Genomic DNA, 16,447 nt, shown 5'->3' on the forward strand with positions numbered 1-16,447 from the left:
CCCCAACTGGCAGTGCGCTGTGGCTCTACTGCTCGCGGATGCATTTCTAATTGGTATTTTTGCTGATGGTCACAAGTTAAATCTATATTCTCCATTACCCTTCTGTGGCTTCCCCTGGGGTCTCCCTAATGGCCCCTGCTAAAGGCAGAGCACTTGTATTGAGATATTCATATAAAGTGTATTCTCTCTGAGGCTGACTGGCCTCTGCCAAGGCTTCGGTGCACAGTTGAGTGTTGGGAGGAGAAGGGAAAATTTCCCTCCAGCTTTGAAGATTAACAAAACACGCGTCATATTCCTGCATTGGAAGCAGTAGAGACACTCATAGTCAAATAAGCGTTGGTTTATCTGGTTCTGTTCCCTGCTTTGTCTCCATCGAGATGGTCTCACTGCTGCTTTGCTGAACAAATGTTTGTTGTAGCCTTTATCCCCCTCTCACTTCCACAACACATAGTAAAGCCCTTAGTGGAGCTTTGGCTGGTGCTCCAACACCGGCTTGGCAAAGATCGGTGTAGCCAGAGCTGTCTGACTTCATAACTGTGTGTGAGGTTGACCAGCCAAACAAAACTAAAAGATCTCTACAAAATCACACAGGTAGCTCATCCATTGATATGAGTCATTCGATTTGACATTCAGCATTGTATCGTATCCAAATTACCCATATAAGTTGATCTTGCAACCAGTGGCGATCCTAGAGTCTGTGGGGGCCCTAGGCAAAAATTCACTGGGGTCCCATCGAACCAGCTTTCATCACCATCAGTGGCGCCCCAACACACTCTCCCCCCTTTTTTCTGGGGTTAATTGTCAGCCTGCATGTCGGCAAAGCTGACGGATTGCCTTCCAGCGATGTCTCTGTTCACTTCGGTCATTCGGATGGTGGATCCGATGGAGCGCTGACTCCATCTGACGTTTTATGGCACAAAATGCGCTCTCCCGTATGTCCTTCTGAATCTGGACTCGTTAATATTGAATGATCGGAGCGGCCCCGCCCCACTGAGGAGTGACTCGTCCAGAGCCCATGTGAAAAAATTATCTCCCAGGCTGTTAATATTGTTACTGCTTTTCATTTCTGGCAACGTTAACACCCTGGTCCGAGTGTTTCTCTGCTTCCTTGCAGCATTTGCCAACTCCGAATGGGTTTAGCTGTAGGCAAGGATTGGGTTTTCTGCATGTTAATGCGCGAAGCCTAGTGCCCAAATTAGATGTTTTCAAGACCTGGTTTATAGTTGCTAAGCCTGATATTGCTGTAGTTTCTGAAACCTGGTTAAAACCGTCTGTCACTGACACTGTTATTCACATTGATGGATATAATGTAGAGCGGATCGTAAGGGCAGAGTTGGTGGTGTTGCAATATACACTGCTGAGAAACTACAGTGCTCTGTCCTTCACTCGATTTCAATTCCAAGGCAATTTGAGTTGCTAGCTGTCCAAATAACTATAGCAAATGCTCCTCTCACTGTTATTGGCTGTTATAGGCCTCCATCGGCCATCATTGATGCAACTACTAGCCTTACTGAATTGTTGTCTAAGTTTTCTTCTGAAATCATATTATTGGGTGATTTCAATTGGGACTGGTTGAGTGATAAATCTTCACAGTTTAAGCAGGTTTGTGCTTAACTCAGCTTATTGATAGTCCCACTAGAATAAACCCTGCCAAACCCAATAACAATACCCTTATAGATGTCTTTCTAACAAATGCAGCTCATAAGTATGTGTCTGTTGGTGTTTTTCCTAATGATATCAGCGACCATTGCACTATTGCTTGCGTTAGGAGCACTAAGTTGCCCAAAGCCAAGGGCCCTTATTGTGCTCAGGCGCTGCTTCAAACACTTCTCTGAGCAGGCTTTCCTACATGTACACGATGGCGGAGGTTAAATGGCAATTCAGTAGTAGTAATTCCATCTGTCGATGTTGCAGTACAATTCTTTATTGATCACTTTTGATCAATTATTAATAGACACGCCCCCCTTAGAAAATTCAGAGTTAAGAATAGGAATACTCCATGGTTTAGAGAACTATCTGATCTCATTCATGATCGAAATAAGCAATGGTCTTTAGCTAGAAAGTCTAACACTACTGATGACTGGCTTCTTTTTCGTGTCCTCAGAAATAAATGTTCAGCCCTTATTAAAACAGCTAAAGCTGATTATTATCTGAGCTTAACCACTGATTGTTTTAATGACCATTCTAAGTTCTGGAAAACAATTAAATCACTTCAGAAAAAGAAGGTTTCTAGTTTCCCACAAAAACAGAAGGTCAGTGATTCTTTTATTTCAGATACAAATTATATGTCTAATGCCTTTAATGCTCACTTCAAAAAGGCTGGTCACATTTTTGATGAGCAAAGTCATGACTCTCTGCATGGTCGTACTCACAGCGATAGTCAAGAGATGAACTCCCCTGTTTTTGATTTCGTTTCTTTCTTGGTCTCTGAAGTCTTACACGGTTTGCCCTCAATTGATCCTAAAAAGTCTGCCGGGCCTGACGGCCTCGACCCTTTCTTTTTAAAAATTGCAGCTCAGATTATAGCTCAACCAGTTACTGATATTTTTAATCCCCTCTTGAAAGCTGGTGATCCCACTGAGTTGAATAACTATCTTCCTATCTCAAATCTTTCTGTGTTATCAAAGATTCTTGAGTCCCTAGTTTCTACTCAGCTAAAACTTTTTTTAAATTCACACAACATCCTTAACCCTATGCAATCTGGATTCAGATCAAAGCACAGTACTGTGACTGCCAGTCTGAAAGTCTTAGACGATATTAAGGCTGCTTTGGATAAGAAATCTTTTTGTCTTGCATTGTTTATTGACTTAGCCAAAGCATTTGACACTGTAGATCACCACATTCTGTCTAATTTTATGTTTATGTGTCTCGTTTCGGTCATAACGCCATGGTTTCAGACTTATCTAACCGACTGTACTCAATGCGTCAGGTTGGTTAGTACTGTCTCTGACCCTGTCACCTTGGAGAATGGAGTTCCACAGGGCTCTATTTTGGGCCCCTTGCTCTTTTTTATTATATGTAAACAATATTTGTAATCAGATGCAATTTTCTACTTATCATATGTATGCTGATGACACTATTGTATACTCATGTGCTCCTTCTCTGGATATGGCCGTTTCCAATTTAAACTCTGATTTGATCATTTTCTTGATTTGAAACTGCTATTGAACGGTAAGAAAACCAAAGCAATGCTTTTTGCTCCCAAGTCAGCGTCCTGTTGCCTCTCCCTTGATGGCGTTGAGTTTGTCGATACATACAAATATCTGGGCTTTTGGTTGGGCAGAAATCTAAACTTAAACATTGTTTTTCAACTTCTTCCTGTAAAAGGTTGGTCTCTGGCTTATTCCTGTCCCAGCTTGACTACGGTGATACAATTGATAGATTTACCTGTCCCACTGTTTTGGCCAAACTTGACCCCCTCTACCATGCTGCACTGCGATATATATCAGGGTTTCCCACACATAAACTTTAATTGGGCGGGCCGCCCAGGTCCACCAAAGTATATTTCGCAACCCATTTAGTTTTAAAAAAAATGTATCCGTCCGCGAGCACGATGCCATCAACGATCGATTAACTAGGGGACAACGGCCCCTCCTTTACCTGTTTGCCCCCCCCTACCCGTTCTCGACTACCGACACAAGTATATTTCAGATCTGTGGGAAACACTGTATATCAAATGCACGCTATACGACTCATCATTGCAAACTGTATAGCCTCTGGATGTTCCTCACTTAGTATGCGTAGGTTGGTTTTTATTAATGTATAAAGCCATTCAGGTAAGCTTCCACTGTATATATGTGCCAGATTTGCTCCAGTTTGTGACTCTTACAACCTCAGAACCAGTGCCTGGATACGGTTCCAGCCAGGTCTTTTTTATTATGGTCCTTGGTCTTGGAATGACCTTCAATTAAGCCTCACACTGATGGTACTTGTCCCTATAGCCTGTTTTAAATTGAAGTTGTCTGAGGACCTTACCACTAGCTGCTCTTGCAGTAATAAGTAGTGTACCTTTCTTACTGTCCCAAATGTGCACAATGTTGTGACTGCTTTTCGTCTTTTTGTTTACTTAGTTGTGTTCTCTGTATTTTATATGTCTGTGTAAAAATGTGTAACGTTGCTGCCTTCTTGGCCAGGTCAGCATTGTAAATGAGATTTTATCTCAATGATTTTATCTGGTTAAGTAAAAAAAAATGGTAGAAGGGTGAAATGTCATGAGTGAAAATAATGAAGCTCATATCCTGCAGGAGAGGAAGACTCCTTGGCTCCCCTCAGAGTAAACCCTGTGTTTACCTTTCATTAACTAGAGATCCCAGAATCCTCTCCTCCCCCTCCCCACCCTCAGGACAGTCACAAGGTGAACATAAGTGCTGTAAAACAAACACTTGAAAGACAAATAATAAAGCAGCAAAGAGTATAATGTTTGATGTATTGGTTAATGGAAGCAGAAACAATATACTCCGTTATAGTTCAACATACTTGAGTTATATTTGTATTCTACTCATTGTCTGGAATACACAAAAATGAATCATACAATGCATTTTAATGTGGAAAAGAAAACGTGACTATATATGCTTTTGACCATGAATGAGAGGGAATTCAAATGTCAGCTCATTTAGTTACCCCAGCTAGGGCGAACAGGACCGACTGATAACAGTCAACTTATGAAGATACTAACCACAAGTCCAACTGTAGTTGCAAACCTCCACCCTCTGTCCTCAGGACATCATTGACTCCCAAAGACTACACCCAAACATGGTTATCATTGAATATGTTTGGCATGAAAAATAGTCCTACAGAAAAAGAACAGAAAGTAAACTAAATGTAATTTATGCTGAAGCCTCAGTCTCCAATTGAGCTAAACTGCTGAAATGTTTTTTGTGGAGGGACGTTATTTTTTATGTTCCATTACTCAAAATTAAAATTACAATATGCAGCACAATATAGTTGAGGAATAGTGTTTTAGTTAAGCTGCTGCTATAACTCAGAGAACCATAAAATGAACACAGAATTTAGGTGTCAGAGCCTTGTTCAGCAGTTATTGCTTTAATCTAACACACTTCGTGATGACCTGCCACTGATGTCCATAAGAGCAAGCAACATCACATGTCGGTGTTTGAATGTTTTTGACTTATAATAAGGATTTGATGTGTACTTATTGCCATCTGCAACGTTGAGTACAAACAACTCACTGCTGACATCAACATTAGTTTCAGTATTGACATCAGTATTGTGAGAAAAAAGTCTCTAAGCAGGTTTTGGTATGACTTCCTTATATGTAGCTGCAAATGTGATTTGGGTATTTATTTTCCTAATTGATTATTATTTACTGATTTATAGACATAAGAATATCATATTTTCTAAAACCCAAGTCTTGGATAATATTGTTTGTTTTGTTCATTTCTATATCCCAAGATAAAGTAAAACAGGATATCCTGACGCTTTAGGAGCTCAAATTGGTTCTTATTTGCTTGTTTTTGATTAAAATGTTTTTTAAAAAATGTATCTTGCAGTATTATATTTATATTTATATTTTGTTCTGTCTAGATTAGAGCTTTATGCCACTCGAATGACTGTAGTAAAAATAAAATAAACGATATACAATACATTATTGATACAATTATATGTTTGCTTTGTGTATATAAGCGTTTGTGACTGGTGGCAGCTCTGGCTTGATACACTCTCCCACTCACATCATGAAAACAGCCAATTAGTGCAGCTGCAACTATGAGACTTGAAAAGACAATACAATAAAAAGGAAGCACCCCCACCCCCCGCCCAATCAGACAAAGTGAAACGGTGAAACGGTCAGCAGTGCAGAGACTCTACTGTCTCACGGAGCAGACAACAATGCCCAGGGCTGAGATAACAGGAAATGCCAGCTTATCAGAGAGAAGGAGGAACAGCTAGCGCGCGATGCTAGCTCGCTGTTTACTAACACACTAATTGCGTAAAATTGAAGTCGTGCCCTTTAGAAGAAATCTGTCATATACACACAGTGAGAATTTTCTAAAAGTGGAACGTGTTTGCAGAACATGTAAAAGTGGATAAATCAAATAAAAGCGGGGGCAAATCTATCACTTTCTTAATTCCAGTTCCATTTCATTGGCTTTGATTTGTTTAGATTGAGTCACCTCTCATGGGGAGTTTGTTTAATTTCACAGCTGAAAGAACACCAATGATTTTTAGGAGTGTTTTCCTTGTTCAACTTTCTCTACAAGCTATTACAGTAAATCTTGAATGCAACACAGCCATAAAGCCCAGAATATTACACTGCTGTTTACAGAGAGAACTTAAGAGTTTGATGACACTTAGTGAGCATGCAAGGTTAATCACTGTATTTTTCCAGAGTTTCACAGGAACAGGGGCGTATAATGGAATTTGAGAGTAGAGTTCTGTTGACAAAATGGCCAAAACACTATGTTGTTGAAGACGATTTACGATTACATAAAGTAGGCAGTAACTCAGATATTTAGGCTTGACCCAGTGGAAAATGTGGCAAATATCCTGTTGATCAAGACTCAAACTCATCATTGTAGGGTGTTAAATTCAAATAAAGTGCATCCAATAAAGTGTATACAAGTATTCTAGTACCAGCTGATTTGCAGATATTGTCCCGGTTAGGCTTTAAGAAATAAAAATGCAATATACAACTGTCTAACTATTAATATGAGAAATTGACAAAACACCTCTACAACCAAACACTTCATACACTAACGCAGGGCTGTTGTATTAGACTGCATGAGATGTAGTTAGTGGGGTGTGCCTTATATAATGCAGATGGAGTTGAATGAGTTCTTTAAAAAAATTACACACACACACGCACACACACAGACACAGAACTGAATATTTGTGAAGCCCCGCCCCTGATTTCCAGCTGGTGTTCGTGTATTCGTCCAGCTGAAATGGGGCAAGCAGATTTTATCGCTTGTACTATGTATCCTTACTATAACTTAAATTCTCTACACTAACAAAGACAGACACAGTGAGGTTGAGTTGTTTCCTTGCTGCCACACACACCTCCTTGTCCCTGTAACGTAGTATTCAGGACCTTGGGTGTGACGGCCCGGGACACACACCTTTACCCGCCAGCGACAAAACGTCATCTCACACAATGCAACATTCCACAATCAGCAGTAACTGCAACAAAACCAGAGGGAGACGGAGACGACTGTTAGGACAGCATTGATCTAATCTTATAGGATTACAATTCCTTTCTACCGGCTCTAATGGGTCTCTTTTCTTTTAAACAACAGAGCTATGAGAAGAGATAAAAGAAACTTCTACAGATGAAGGCAATCTGGAGCAATTTAGGGAAGAATGTGAGGCTATTAAGGCCTGCACAGAGGCTCGAGAGGAAGTTTAAATAAATGACTAAGCATTCAGATGTGCAACATGAGGTTGTATGAATTGGCAGTAAAATCTATGCCCCAAGATGTCCATATAGATTAATAATAGCATTTAATAAAAAAATTAAAAAACGAACAAAAAAGAGACAAAGGACAAGGTTGAATTTTGATGAACAATCCCACTGTTGCCTTGCTCTGCAACTTGTGTCACTCATTTATACCGCCTGCTTCTCTACGGCTGAGTAATGGCATTTAGTAGACCTTAAAAAGTCAAGAACTCAATGTCAGAGATTTAAATCTTAAGCGAGCGGATATACTGCCTAGCATTCAGAGGGGAGAAAATGTCATGGAGGACTTTATAGGGATCAGTGGACAGTGGTCATGCAAGGACGGTATTATTTATGGAGAATTAAAGTGAAGAAATCTGTGGCTTAACTTCATGAAAGACATAGAATAACTGAGGACTATGCAGAGAGTAAGAGAATATGTGTGTTTGCAGGAGAGAGAGGGATACAGAGAGATAGAAAGGAGAGAGAGAGAGAGGGTCTGAAGCAGCTCCTAAGCCTGGCCGTCACGCATGCTTAACCTTGCGCTAGTGCCTGTGCGATGCAGCTTGCATATCAATGATGGAGGAATATCAGCAGAGAGGCCTCCAACCAACCTCCACTACTTTCTACTTTAGGCAGGCAGGGGAGGCACGGCAGCATCCGCAATACACTATGCCACTTACAGTAGCAATGCAAGTTAAAACACACTGTGAGCACAAGGGCAGTGTGACATAACTGACTTGTGTTGACAAAAATAGGAAAAAGGATTACACATATAATACTGGGAAGGTATAGTTAACGATTGCGGATGCAAAATTGTATGTGTCAGGAATTACAAAAAACTAAAAGCAGTAAACAGGGCTTTTCTCAGCTGAGCCTGTAGACAGTAAGTGTTGTTTCCACGGACAGCTTTTACTTTAGCCTGGAACTCTCAGGTTACAGGAAGTGCTTTGAGGGAGCGTCTCTACCAAGCTGTGGTTTGTAGCAAAGGGGTCCATATTTGGTGTCACCAGGAACTATACAAAAAACGTCCGAACAAAACCACAAGTGCTACCACTAACAGTTTACAGAGATGGTAAACAAAGCATTCGATGAATTGCCCTCCTTTCTGCCTGAGTCTGAAACTCTCCAAATGTCTCAATTCCAAAGATAATCCTGATACATTATCACTTTTGGAAGTGGGTTTCTAGAAAATAAGTGAATATATTATATGAAAGTGTGTTCCTAATTAAAACAAAAGCATTGAATGGCCCCAATCGGGTCCTAATAGCCTCTTAAGCCCCACGGACCCGGTTCCGGGGCCGAAATCGCGTCAGGAAACAACGTCTAAGGAACATTAATATTTAATAAACTATGAATATTTTATATCCATATAACGGGAAAAAACTTTTTTTTTTTAAAACACACAATGCTAACAAAAATGTTACCCTATTACTGCACCGAAAATCCCTCCTAGCTCCCTTATTACTTATCCTAGCTGCACATCCAACACATCGTTTATGATATCGTAAAGACACAGAATCTAAAGGTGCCCACCTCAACACTGAAAGATACAAACTCACGACGTTATCAACAAAAACGTACATCAAAACAGGTGGCGCTAGGTAGCCCACAACGCTAACATCGCTTACCTTGGTTTTGCCTGGTCAAAACTGGTCTTCAATGGCATTAAAACGATAATAACGATGCTGTAGTTAATCCATAGGTTAATATCCGATGTGACTGCAGAGCTCTCATTTCACTCCATTCACACGCTCACACGCCACACCTTGTATTTCTCACGCAGAGATTTTCTCACCCAGAGATTTCTTTCCAGGGTACCGCCCACCAAGTTGCGCCGCAATTTTGTAAACAAACTAGGCTTGTTTGAGACGCGTGCACTCCACTAGCACCCCTCCCCCCCGTTGACATTCGCGATACAGAGGGCTTCATGGGAACTTTTGAGGGGAGCCAGAAGTTGTAGTACCAAACACTGCTGCCAAAATCTCACGCTGAACTCTGTTCAAAACTTGAGAGCCCTTTGACTGTGTCCCCTTTGAAAAATTCTGATAATCTATAAGCAATAAAACTGCAATTCCGTTTTAAAATAGTAGAGCAGGCCATTCCTATGCTCTGTAGCGAGATTGAATGCGCAAAACGCCACCTTTTTTTAACATGAGTGTGTGCAGGAGGATTTCCCTTCGATTCTATTGGCTCTAACGGTCAGAAAGAGATGTCACATGTCTAAATCGAAGAAGGGGGGCCAGAGATAAGAAAAATCCACCCAAATTGCCCCAGAACAGGGTTTTTTTGCTAAATCTGTCTAAAAAGGTCAAATATAACTTGTTTTGCATAAATTTTGATACAGGGTACTCACTATATTTTGTACTTTGGATTCCTAAAGCTTTTAGTCTACTAACCCATCATCCAAGCTTAGTTTTCACTATAAGTAGCCTACAACATATTCCTTGGACGGACACTATAATTTACAGTTTTTTACCATGTTCAATCTGAATTTTCTTTAAAATAAAAAACTATATTGATTCTGACTTTTCTACATCCAACTCAAAGGTTTATCATTACTTTGAGAAAAAAGATTATTAATTTAACCCTTTTAGAAGGGAAAATATGGTCATTTGTTCCGGGAATGTCATTTTCGAGCCTGAAACCTGAAAAACAGGCTTGGGGCTTAAGAGGGGGCCGACACCAGGTGATGAACTCCCTCATCTGTACCCTCCATCTTTTGAGGGAAGTGATAAAAGACTTTCTGTATGCTGTACTATCTTCTCTCTGTGTCCTCTACCATGTGCTATCTGATGCCGACACAGGACTTTTGTCATGTCAATCGTTCTCAAGGACCCCAAGGCGTCCTGTGACGATACCTTCTACGGGGTCCTCTCTGTTGATTGACATGTCACTCCATTTCCTCCTGCGTGGATCAGAGGCTGCCTCACACAGCTCAATAAGACGTAGCTGCTTTGATAGCAGTTCTGTGGCAAGATACATCTCTGGCAGCGGGCATGAGAGAGAGACTAGGAGGGATACCAGCAGATAAAAGGAAACTTTTAACAGCCGCTATGTGTTCAGCAGGTTAAAAAGTGTTTGCTATCAGGGCCTTGTCAAACTGTCATCATCACTTTCATTTGAAGACAGCTCTGTAAGAAAAAAAAACATCAGAGCTCTATTTCTTCTCTGGTTTTTCTTGTAATCCCAGACTGATGCTAATCTAAAGCGCTGTGAGGATTAAATACATCAGCAGCAGTTTAAAGTCAATATCTTGCACTGACCGCCAGTGTTTCTGAAAGAAAACAACGGAGAGCGGTGACAGTTCTCCGTGTTCTCACAGTTGTTCACAAGCATCCCATGAGAGCTGGACAGACTATAAACTGTGTAATGATCACTGGATGTTGTAGTTCATTCACACAGGCGGTGTGACAGACAGATGGAGGTTGATTTTGCAGGATGAAACATATGGAGAAAGGGCTGTAAGCAGACAGCTCAGATGGGCTTACAGACTTACACACTATTGACCCAAAGCGGTTCAGAGACACACACATTATCACACACCTTCATATTGTTCTCTGTTGACGTAGCTAAAGCTGAGGCATACCATGTGGCTCTTATGTTTAGGTGAAGGGGTTTCTCCCTGGGGCTTTTACTCTCTCACTGGACTTAGGCCAACAGAACCAGGTGTGGCCACTTACCAGTGTAAGTGATCCACAGAGAGAGCGATGCATGTAGAGTGCAGAGGTTCGACACACAGCCATTACGGAGCATTAGACCATGAACTCCTGCAGGATATCACCTGACCTCTTCTGACCTGGACACAGAAACTCTCTTTCCCTTTACATCTTTCTTTAATTTACTTCTTTTTTTAACCTCTCAACTGTTAAGCTCATGAAGATTTTTAAGGTTGTTGCTCGTTTTTTTATATTCAGCTGCTCATTTCACATGCCACGTTGACCGGTAACATGTGTTTATCCCCTGGCTACATTCTTTTATTCATGCTCTAAGAAATGGGCCAACTCTCTCTTTCCTCTAACGAGTGTGCCCCTATCATTTCTCAAGGACACTGAGATGTAGTAAACAAGCAGAAAACTCATCAATTACATCCATAGGGTGGAAGCTGGCATGAACAAAATCAGATTCCCTGCACAGTCGGTGCGAGGCATTGTGAGCGTACGCTATGTGTGAGTGAAGATACTGCTCTATTTCTTTTGTAGTTCTCCTGTAATGCAACTCACTGTCAGAGTCAGAGTGGCAGCCTGAATTGCTTCAGTCAGATAAACACTCCCAGCATGCACTGCTTTGCCTCAGTCTGCGCAATGCTGCATTGGCAGCCTCCTGGCAGGATTCTGAGGTGTCTCGGTTCAGAAGTAGTGGTGTGTGTGTGTGTGTGTGTGTGTGTGTGTGTGTGTGTGTGTGTGTGTGTGTGTGTGTGTGTGTGTGTGTGTGTGTGTGTGTGTGTGTGTGTGTGTGTGTGTGTGTGTGTGTGTGTGTGTGAGTGAATGTATGTGTGCAGAATGATGATCCTTACAGACTAGAGATGCTCGAGTCTGCACCAGAATTATATTTGGCACCTGAGCTACAGGCTGGATAAAAACAATGCTTATAATAATTTTTACAACTGTGACTTAAACAAAACAGGTTGGAAAAATTCCACAAAACCATTCATTTGCTGCATATTTTCACACCCAAAACAGTGGAGATAGAGTACTTGCAAGCATGCAATGTGTGGGGTTTAAGCAGTGTTTCTCTCAGGATTCATTACACACACAGAATAAAGGAATGTGTATGTGCTGCAATGCAACTCACTCAGGACCACAATCCCAGAGCTATGTGGAATGTACCCTGCCTCTAACTGCCAGTAACCGAAACCTACACTCGCTCAACAACTGCAGTACACAGTCAGTGGTCGTGTACTGTCACTCCGAATCAAAATCAAGAGCAGACCGAATACAGGTACAGCCAGAGAGAGAGAGAGAGGGAGAGGGAGAGGAGAGCTGAACAGTGTTACTGTCTAAGACTCAAAGAGGGTGTTCACTTCAGGAAGTAGGTGTTAAGACAGCTTCATATTCAAATTCACTCTGTCACAGGATTAAGGAAAAGTGACTGTCCCAGTTTTCATGACAGTTGAAACTTGAAGGGTGTAGCAATGGAAAAAACCATCACATGTTGGAGTGGTTCTTAAAAATAGCTGCATTATGTTTAACATCAACATAGCAAAAGTTGCAGCTGCATTTATGTGCTGTCAGAGTAACTGGGAAATTAGTTATTTACGGAAACAACTTTCAACTTGTTGTTTAAATGCTCAGAGCAATAAATGCAAAAAACTTATTTTTATGTCCATGTTTTTCACGTTGCAACTTAAAGCTCCTGAACAAACCAGTCAGAAGAATTTGTTTCCAACTTGTAAAATAGGACGATGAGGGGAGCAAGTGAATGCAGCATTGGCCTTGGCTATCATTGTAGTTTGCAGAACCTGTCCCTCCTTACTTTAGCATATACCTTGCTGCCAACTTGCAACTGGAACTACTTTCTAATGATGAAATAAACCTTATCATAACTATTGAATCATCATAGTACTATTACAATAATACTTGAAATTAGCAATTTAGAACATTCTCTTGTCAGGAAAATGGATAATATAAACAATTCAAGTGTAAGGCACTTCTCCAGAGGAAGCCACTTGTGCAGTATACCTTATTTATTTTATATATATATTTTCCATATCAAGAATTTAGCAGACGCCATAAAAAGGGGACACTGTAAAAGGCCATACACTTCTTAAAGAGAGAGAGAAAAAAAACGTTTACCACATCTTTATAAACGTTTTTTTTGTAAATGCTAATTTATTTTAAAATCTCCAAATAATTGTATCCCTCTATATCGATTTTCATGTTAAAGTATGCAAACTGTAACGGACACTGGATAAACCATTTAAAATCTGTTATTATAACCTGTTGAAGCAAAAAGTGTGCTCCCAACATCATCTGCAGCAAAGACACGCTGCGCAAATCAGATTCCTGCACAGAGGTTAGATGCATTTAGAGCTCCTTTACATCTACAAGGGCGAGAAGGCAGAGCCCCGTGTCTGCGGGGGTCCATCCTGAGGTCAATACTACAACACTGTAAACTAATGATCCAGCAAATTCCCTCAGTCCTGCTCTCTCTCCTCCTCCTCCTCCGTCTTATTTCCCTGAATCTGTTGTTGCCCTCCGTCTCTCCCACTCGCTGATCCCCCGCTGCGCTGCAGAAATGAGAAACAACTGAAGCCTCGGCTGCACTGGGCCTGCTCTACTTCTCTGATACAGACTGATAAACAAGGCTGCTTGTTAAGAGACTAATGAAACTCTGCCTCGTCTTATTTGTTCCTTTCACAGCCTTTTCATCTGGTGTTTTCTTGTCACCCAGTCCTTTCTTTTGTTGTGGCCATGGCATTGACGCCCTATGGAACATCAACTCCCGCCTGGAAATGTAAACACAGATAACAAAATGATCTGCCACAACAAGGAAGTCTAAACTGAATGTGATGCCAGGCGGTGAGATATGAAAGTAGGACGTTTAGTGACTGCAGGAAATATGTAGCCTGTATTGTTCTCAAAGACTTAATGACCAAAATAATCAGAAGATATTACAGCACAAGGTTAATTTACAATAAACAAACCGTGGCTGAAATGTTAAGACTCATAACACAAACGTATTTCATTCCCACAGAGCCATGGGTCCACTAATGTTGAACTTAACAGAAAGTATGTCTTTGCCTGATAAAATGTAATGTCTGTTGCATCTATGAACACAGTTTATATGTTTTCTTTAAAAGGTAGCAGGTTTTTCAGCATGTCTGAAAATATGAAGCTAAGTCTCTTCATCATAGGTGAACTGAGCTGCTTTGGCTAATTGTCAAGGGACTCTGAGAAACACTTTAAACTGAATAATAGTATCTACTGCGTATTTCATACAGTATGCTTACATGCACGCAAATATGTGCTTACATATGTTTACACAGAGTATCTTCCAAGCCTGGTGGAAGGTTTCCATCTGTCAGTGCGTGTATGCAATAAGGTAGCGAAGAGCCGTTCAGTCCCATCATATCGATTGGGAGATACAGAATGGGGCTCAAGGGATGAAGCTACTCAAACCCACTGTTGACAAACATGAGCGAAATGGGTTTAAAAGATAAAATAAAGTAGGCTAGAAGTGAGACTATTAATATACTGTTATACCATAACCCCTTTCCCTCTATGAGTCCCTTATCAGACACAGTCAAAGGCATGTCATCAGTAAATACCCATCCCAGCGGGTGCAGATATGGCCCTGGTCATTGCTCATTTGACCCAGAGCATCCAAAAAAGTAGTGAGCAGCCATACCTGGTTGAATGCATCTGAACAGGGTCTTCACCTCAAAGCACTCTCACACAGGATCTGTTGTTCTGTGTGCATCCAGTTTAGGTTTTACTTGTCATGCTATATAGTGGATTCAATGTGTTGAAAAGCAGCAAAAGCAAATGCAAGGTGTACATTTAGGCCAATTTGTAACAACCTGTTATTTCCAATAAAACTGTCACTGACCTGTCCACCCCTAAAATGGACTTATTTCTACAATGAAAAAGTCTTGATTGATAATAAATAAAGGCTTAATAACTGCATTACTTGGGTCAAACAGTTTTTTCTCAGCCTGTCAACAAACGGATAGCGCAGCCATGACAAGCATTTCCATTTAAAAAAAACGCTCATCTTTGTCTGCGTATGTTAATAAAAAAGCGATACAGATCATCTATGCCCAACTATTAAAAACAAGCCCGATCGACTTTGTCTGTCTCGGCAAATGTGGAGACAACATGACTGTCTGCCTGTCACAAATGACATCTCGGTGACTGTCACTGGACGAAACCAGCGTGGCATTAAAACACGATAAGTCTCTTTGAAAAGCGACATCTCACAACCATTGACTGTAAATAAACTCAAAACACGCAGGCAGATGAGTGGACTTTTTGCCGCTCCTCCGCCGACACACGGTCCTCAGCGTATAGTTTCGCTCCACATGTTTACATAAATGGTAAAATCGCCACTATGTCGCAACTCTTTACTAGGATAAATGTGTGTTAAACAAGCGTTAAATATATGCAAAATTACAAATGAATGTTAAAAATGAAGACGCTCGCCCAAAATTAAATAAAACAAACACACAAACACAAAGACAGCACAAGAGGAGAACAAAATCCTTAAATGAATCATTGAGGCAGTAATACATTTGAACCTCCTCACTGATTGTCATACAATAAAAACCCGCCGACAAAATGTCCATATTCCTCTAAATAAATGAACTTTCCAAGCCTTGCAGAGCGGAGAGCTCCACGCCGCGGAGTGAAGCCCCCCCTCCCGCAGCTCGGTGTGTGTCTCCCCCCGGCCGCTCAGCAACTTCCCCCACAGCCGCGGTTTCCTCCCCCATAAATAAAACTTACTTTTCTCTGGCTTGGTTGTCGGACGGCACGTTGCTACTCTTGCCTTTGGCGTACATGCTTGCAGAGAGCTCCGATAGTCACGCACCTGTCAACCCATCACAACCTCCTTGGGCACAGCCCCGTCACCATGGTGACACAAGCAGCGTCTTCTCTCATTGGATGTCCCGCTGTTCAGGACCGCCCGCTCGCCATGGCAACCACCAGTGAGTGACAGCTACATGGCCACGCCTCCATACACGTAGCTCCACCCCGTGCTTCTCTCTCTCTCTCTGGTACACTCTGTCGATTCGTCCCCTGTCTGTCTTTCTGAAGTCTGTCAGTCTGTCAGTCTGTCTGTCTGTCTGTCTGTCTGTCTGTCTGTCTGTCTGTCTGTCTGTCTGTCTGTCTGTCTGTTCCTGATTGGAAATACTCTCCTGACTAGCCACACAAGACACACACACACACACACACACACACACACACACACACACACACACACACACACACACACACACAAACATCTGCACCCCCTCTCTCTATTCCCTTTTCTCAGTACAAGGGGGGATTTGAAACCGTCCAACTAGGATTTTAAACAACTGGCTTTGGCTGTTCCTTTTATAGTCAATCAGAC

General features: G+C 41.5%; 1 protein-coding gene across 4 annotated transcripts in view; it reads right to left on the bottom strand.

Annotated features, from left to right (window-relative positions):
• The window catches only part of LOC307043702 (single-stranded DNA-binding protein 2), a 55,401-nt gene extending 39,245 nt beyond the window's left edge, over positions 1–16,156 (bottom strand). The window contains exon 1 of one of the 4 annotated variants that reach the window (XR_013809430.1): positions 15,838–16,156. Coding sequence is in view for 3 of the 4 variants with exons in the window: in XM_079688403.1 (XP_079544529.1) it covers positions 15,838–15,893 (56 nt within the window). In the remaining variant the exon portion in view is untranslated. Of the gene's footprint in view, positions 1–15,624; positions 15,706–15,837 lie in introns of those variants that run through there. The other 3 variants (XM_079688403.1, XM_079688405.1, XM_079688404.1) reach the window with 3 other exon arrangements.
• Positions 16,157–16,447: the final 291 nt, after the last annotated feature.

Source organism: Notothenia rossii (assembly GCF_949606895.1).
Source record: "Notothenia rossii genome assembly, chromosome: 6".
In the NCBI taxonomy this organism is placed as follows: domain Eukaryota; kingdom Metazoa; phylum Chordata; class Actinopteri; order Perciformes; family Nototheniidae; genus Notothenia; species Notothenia rossii.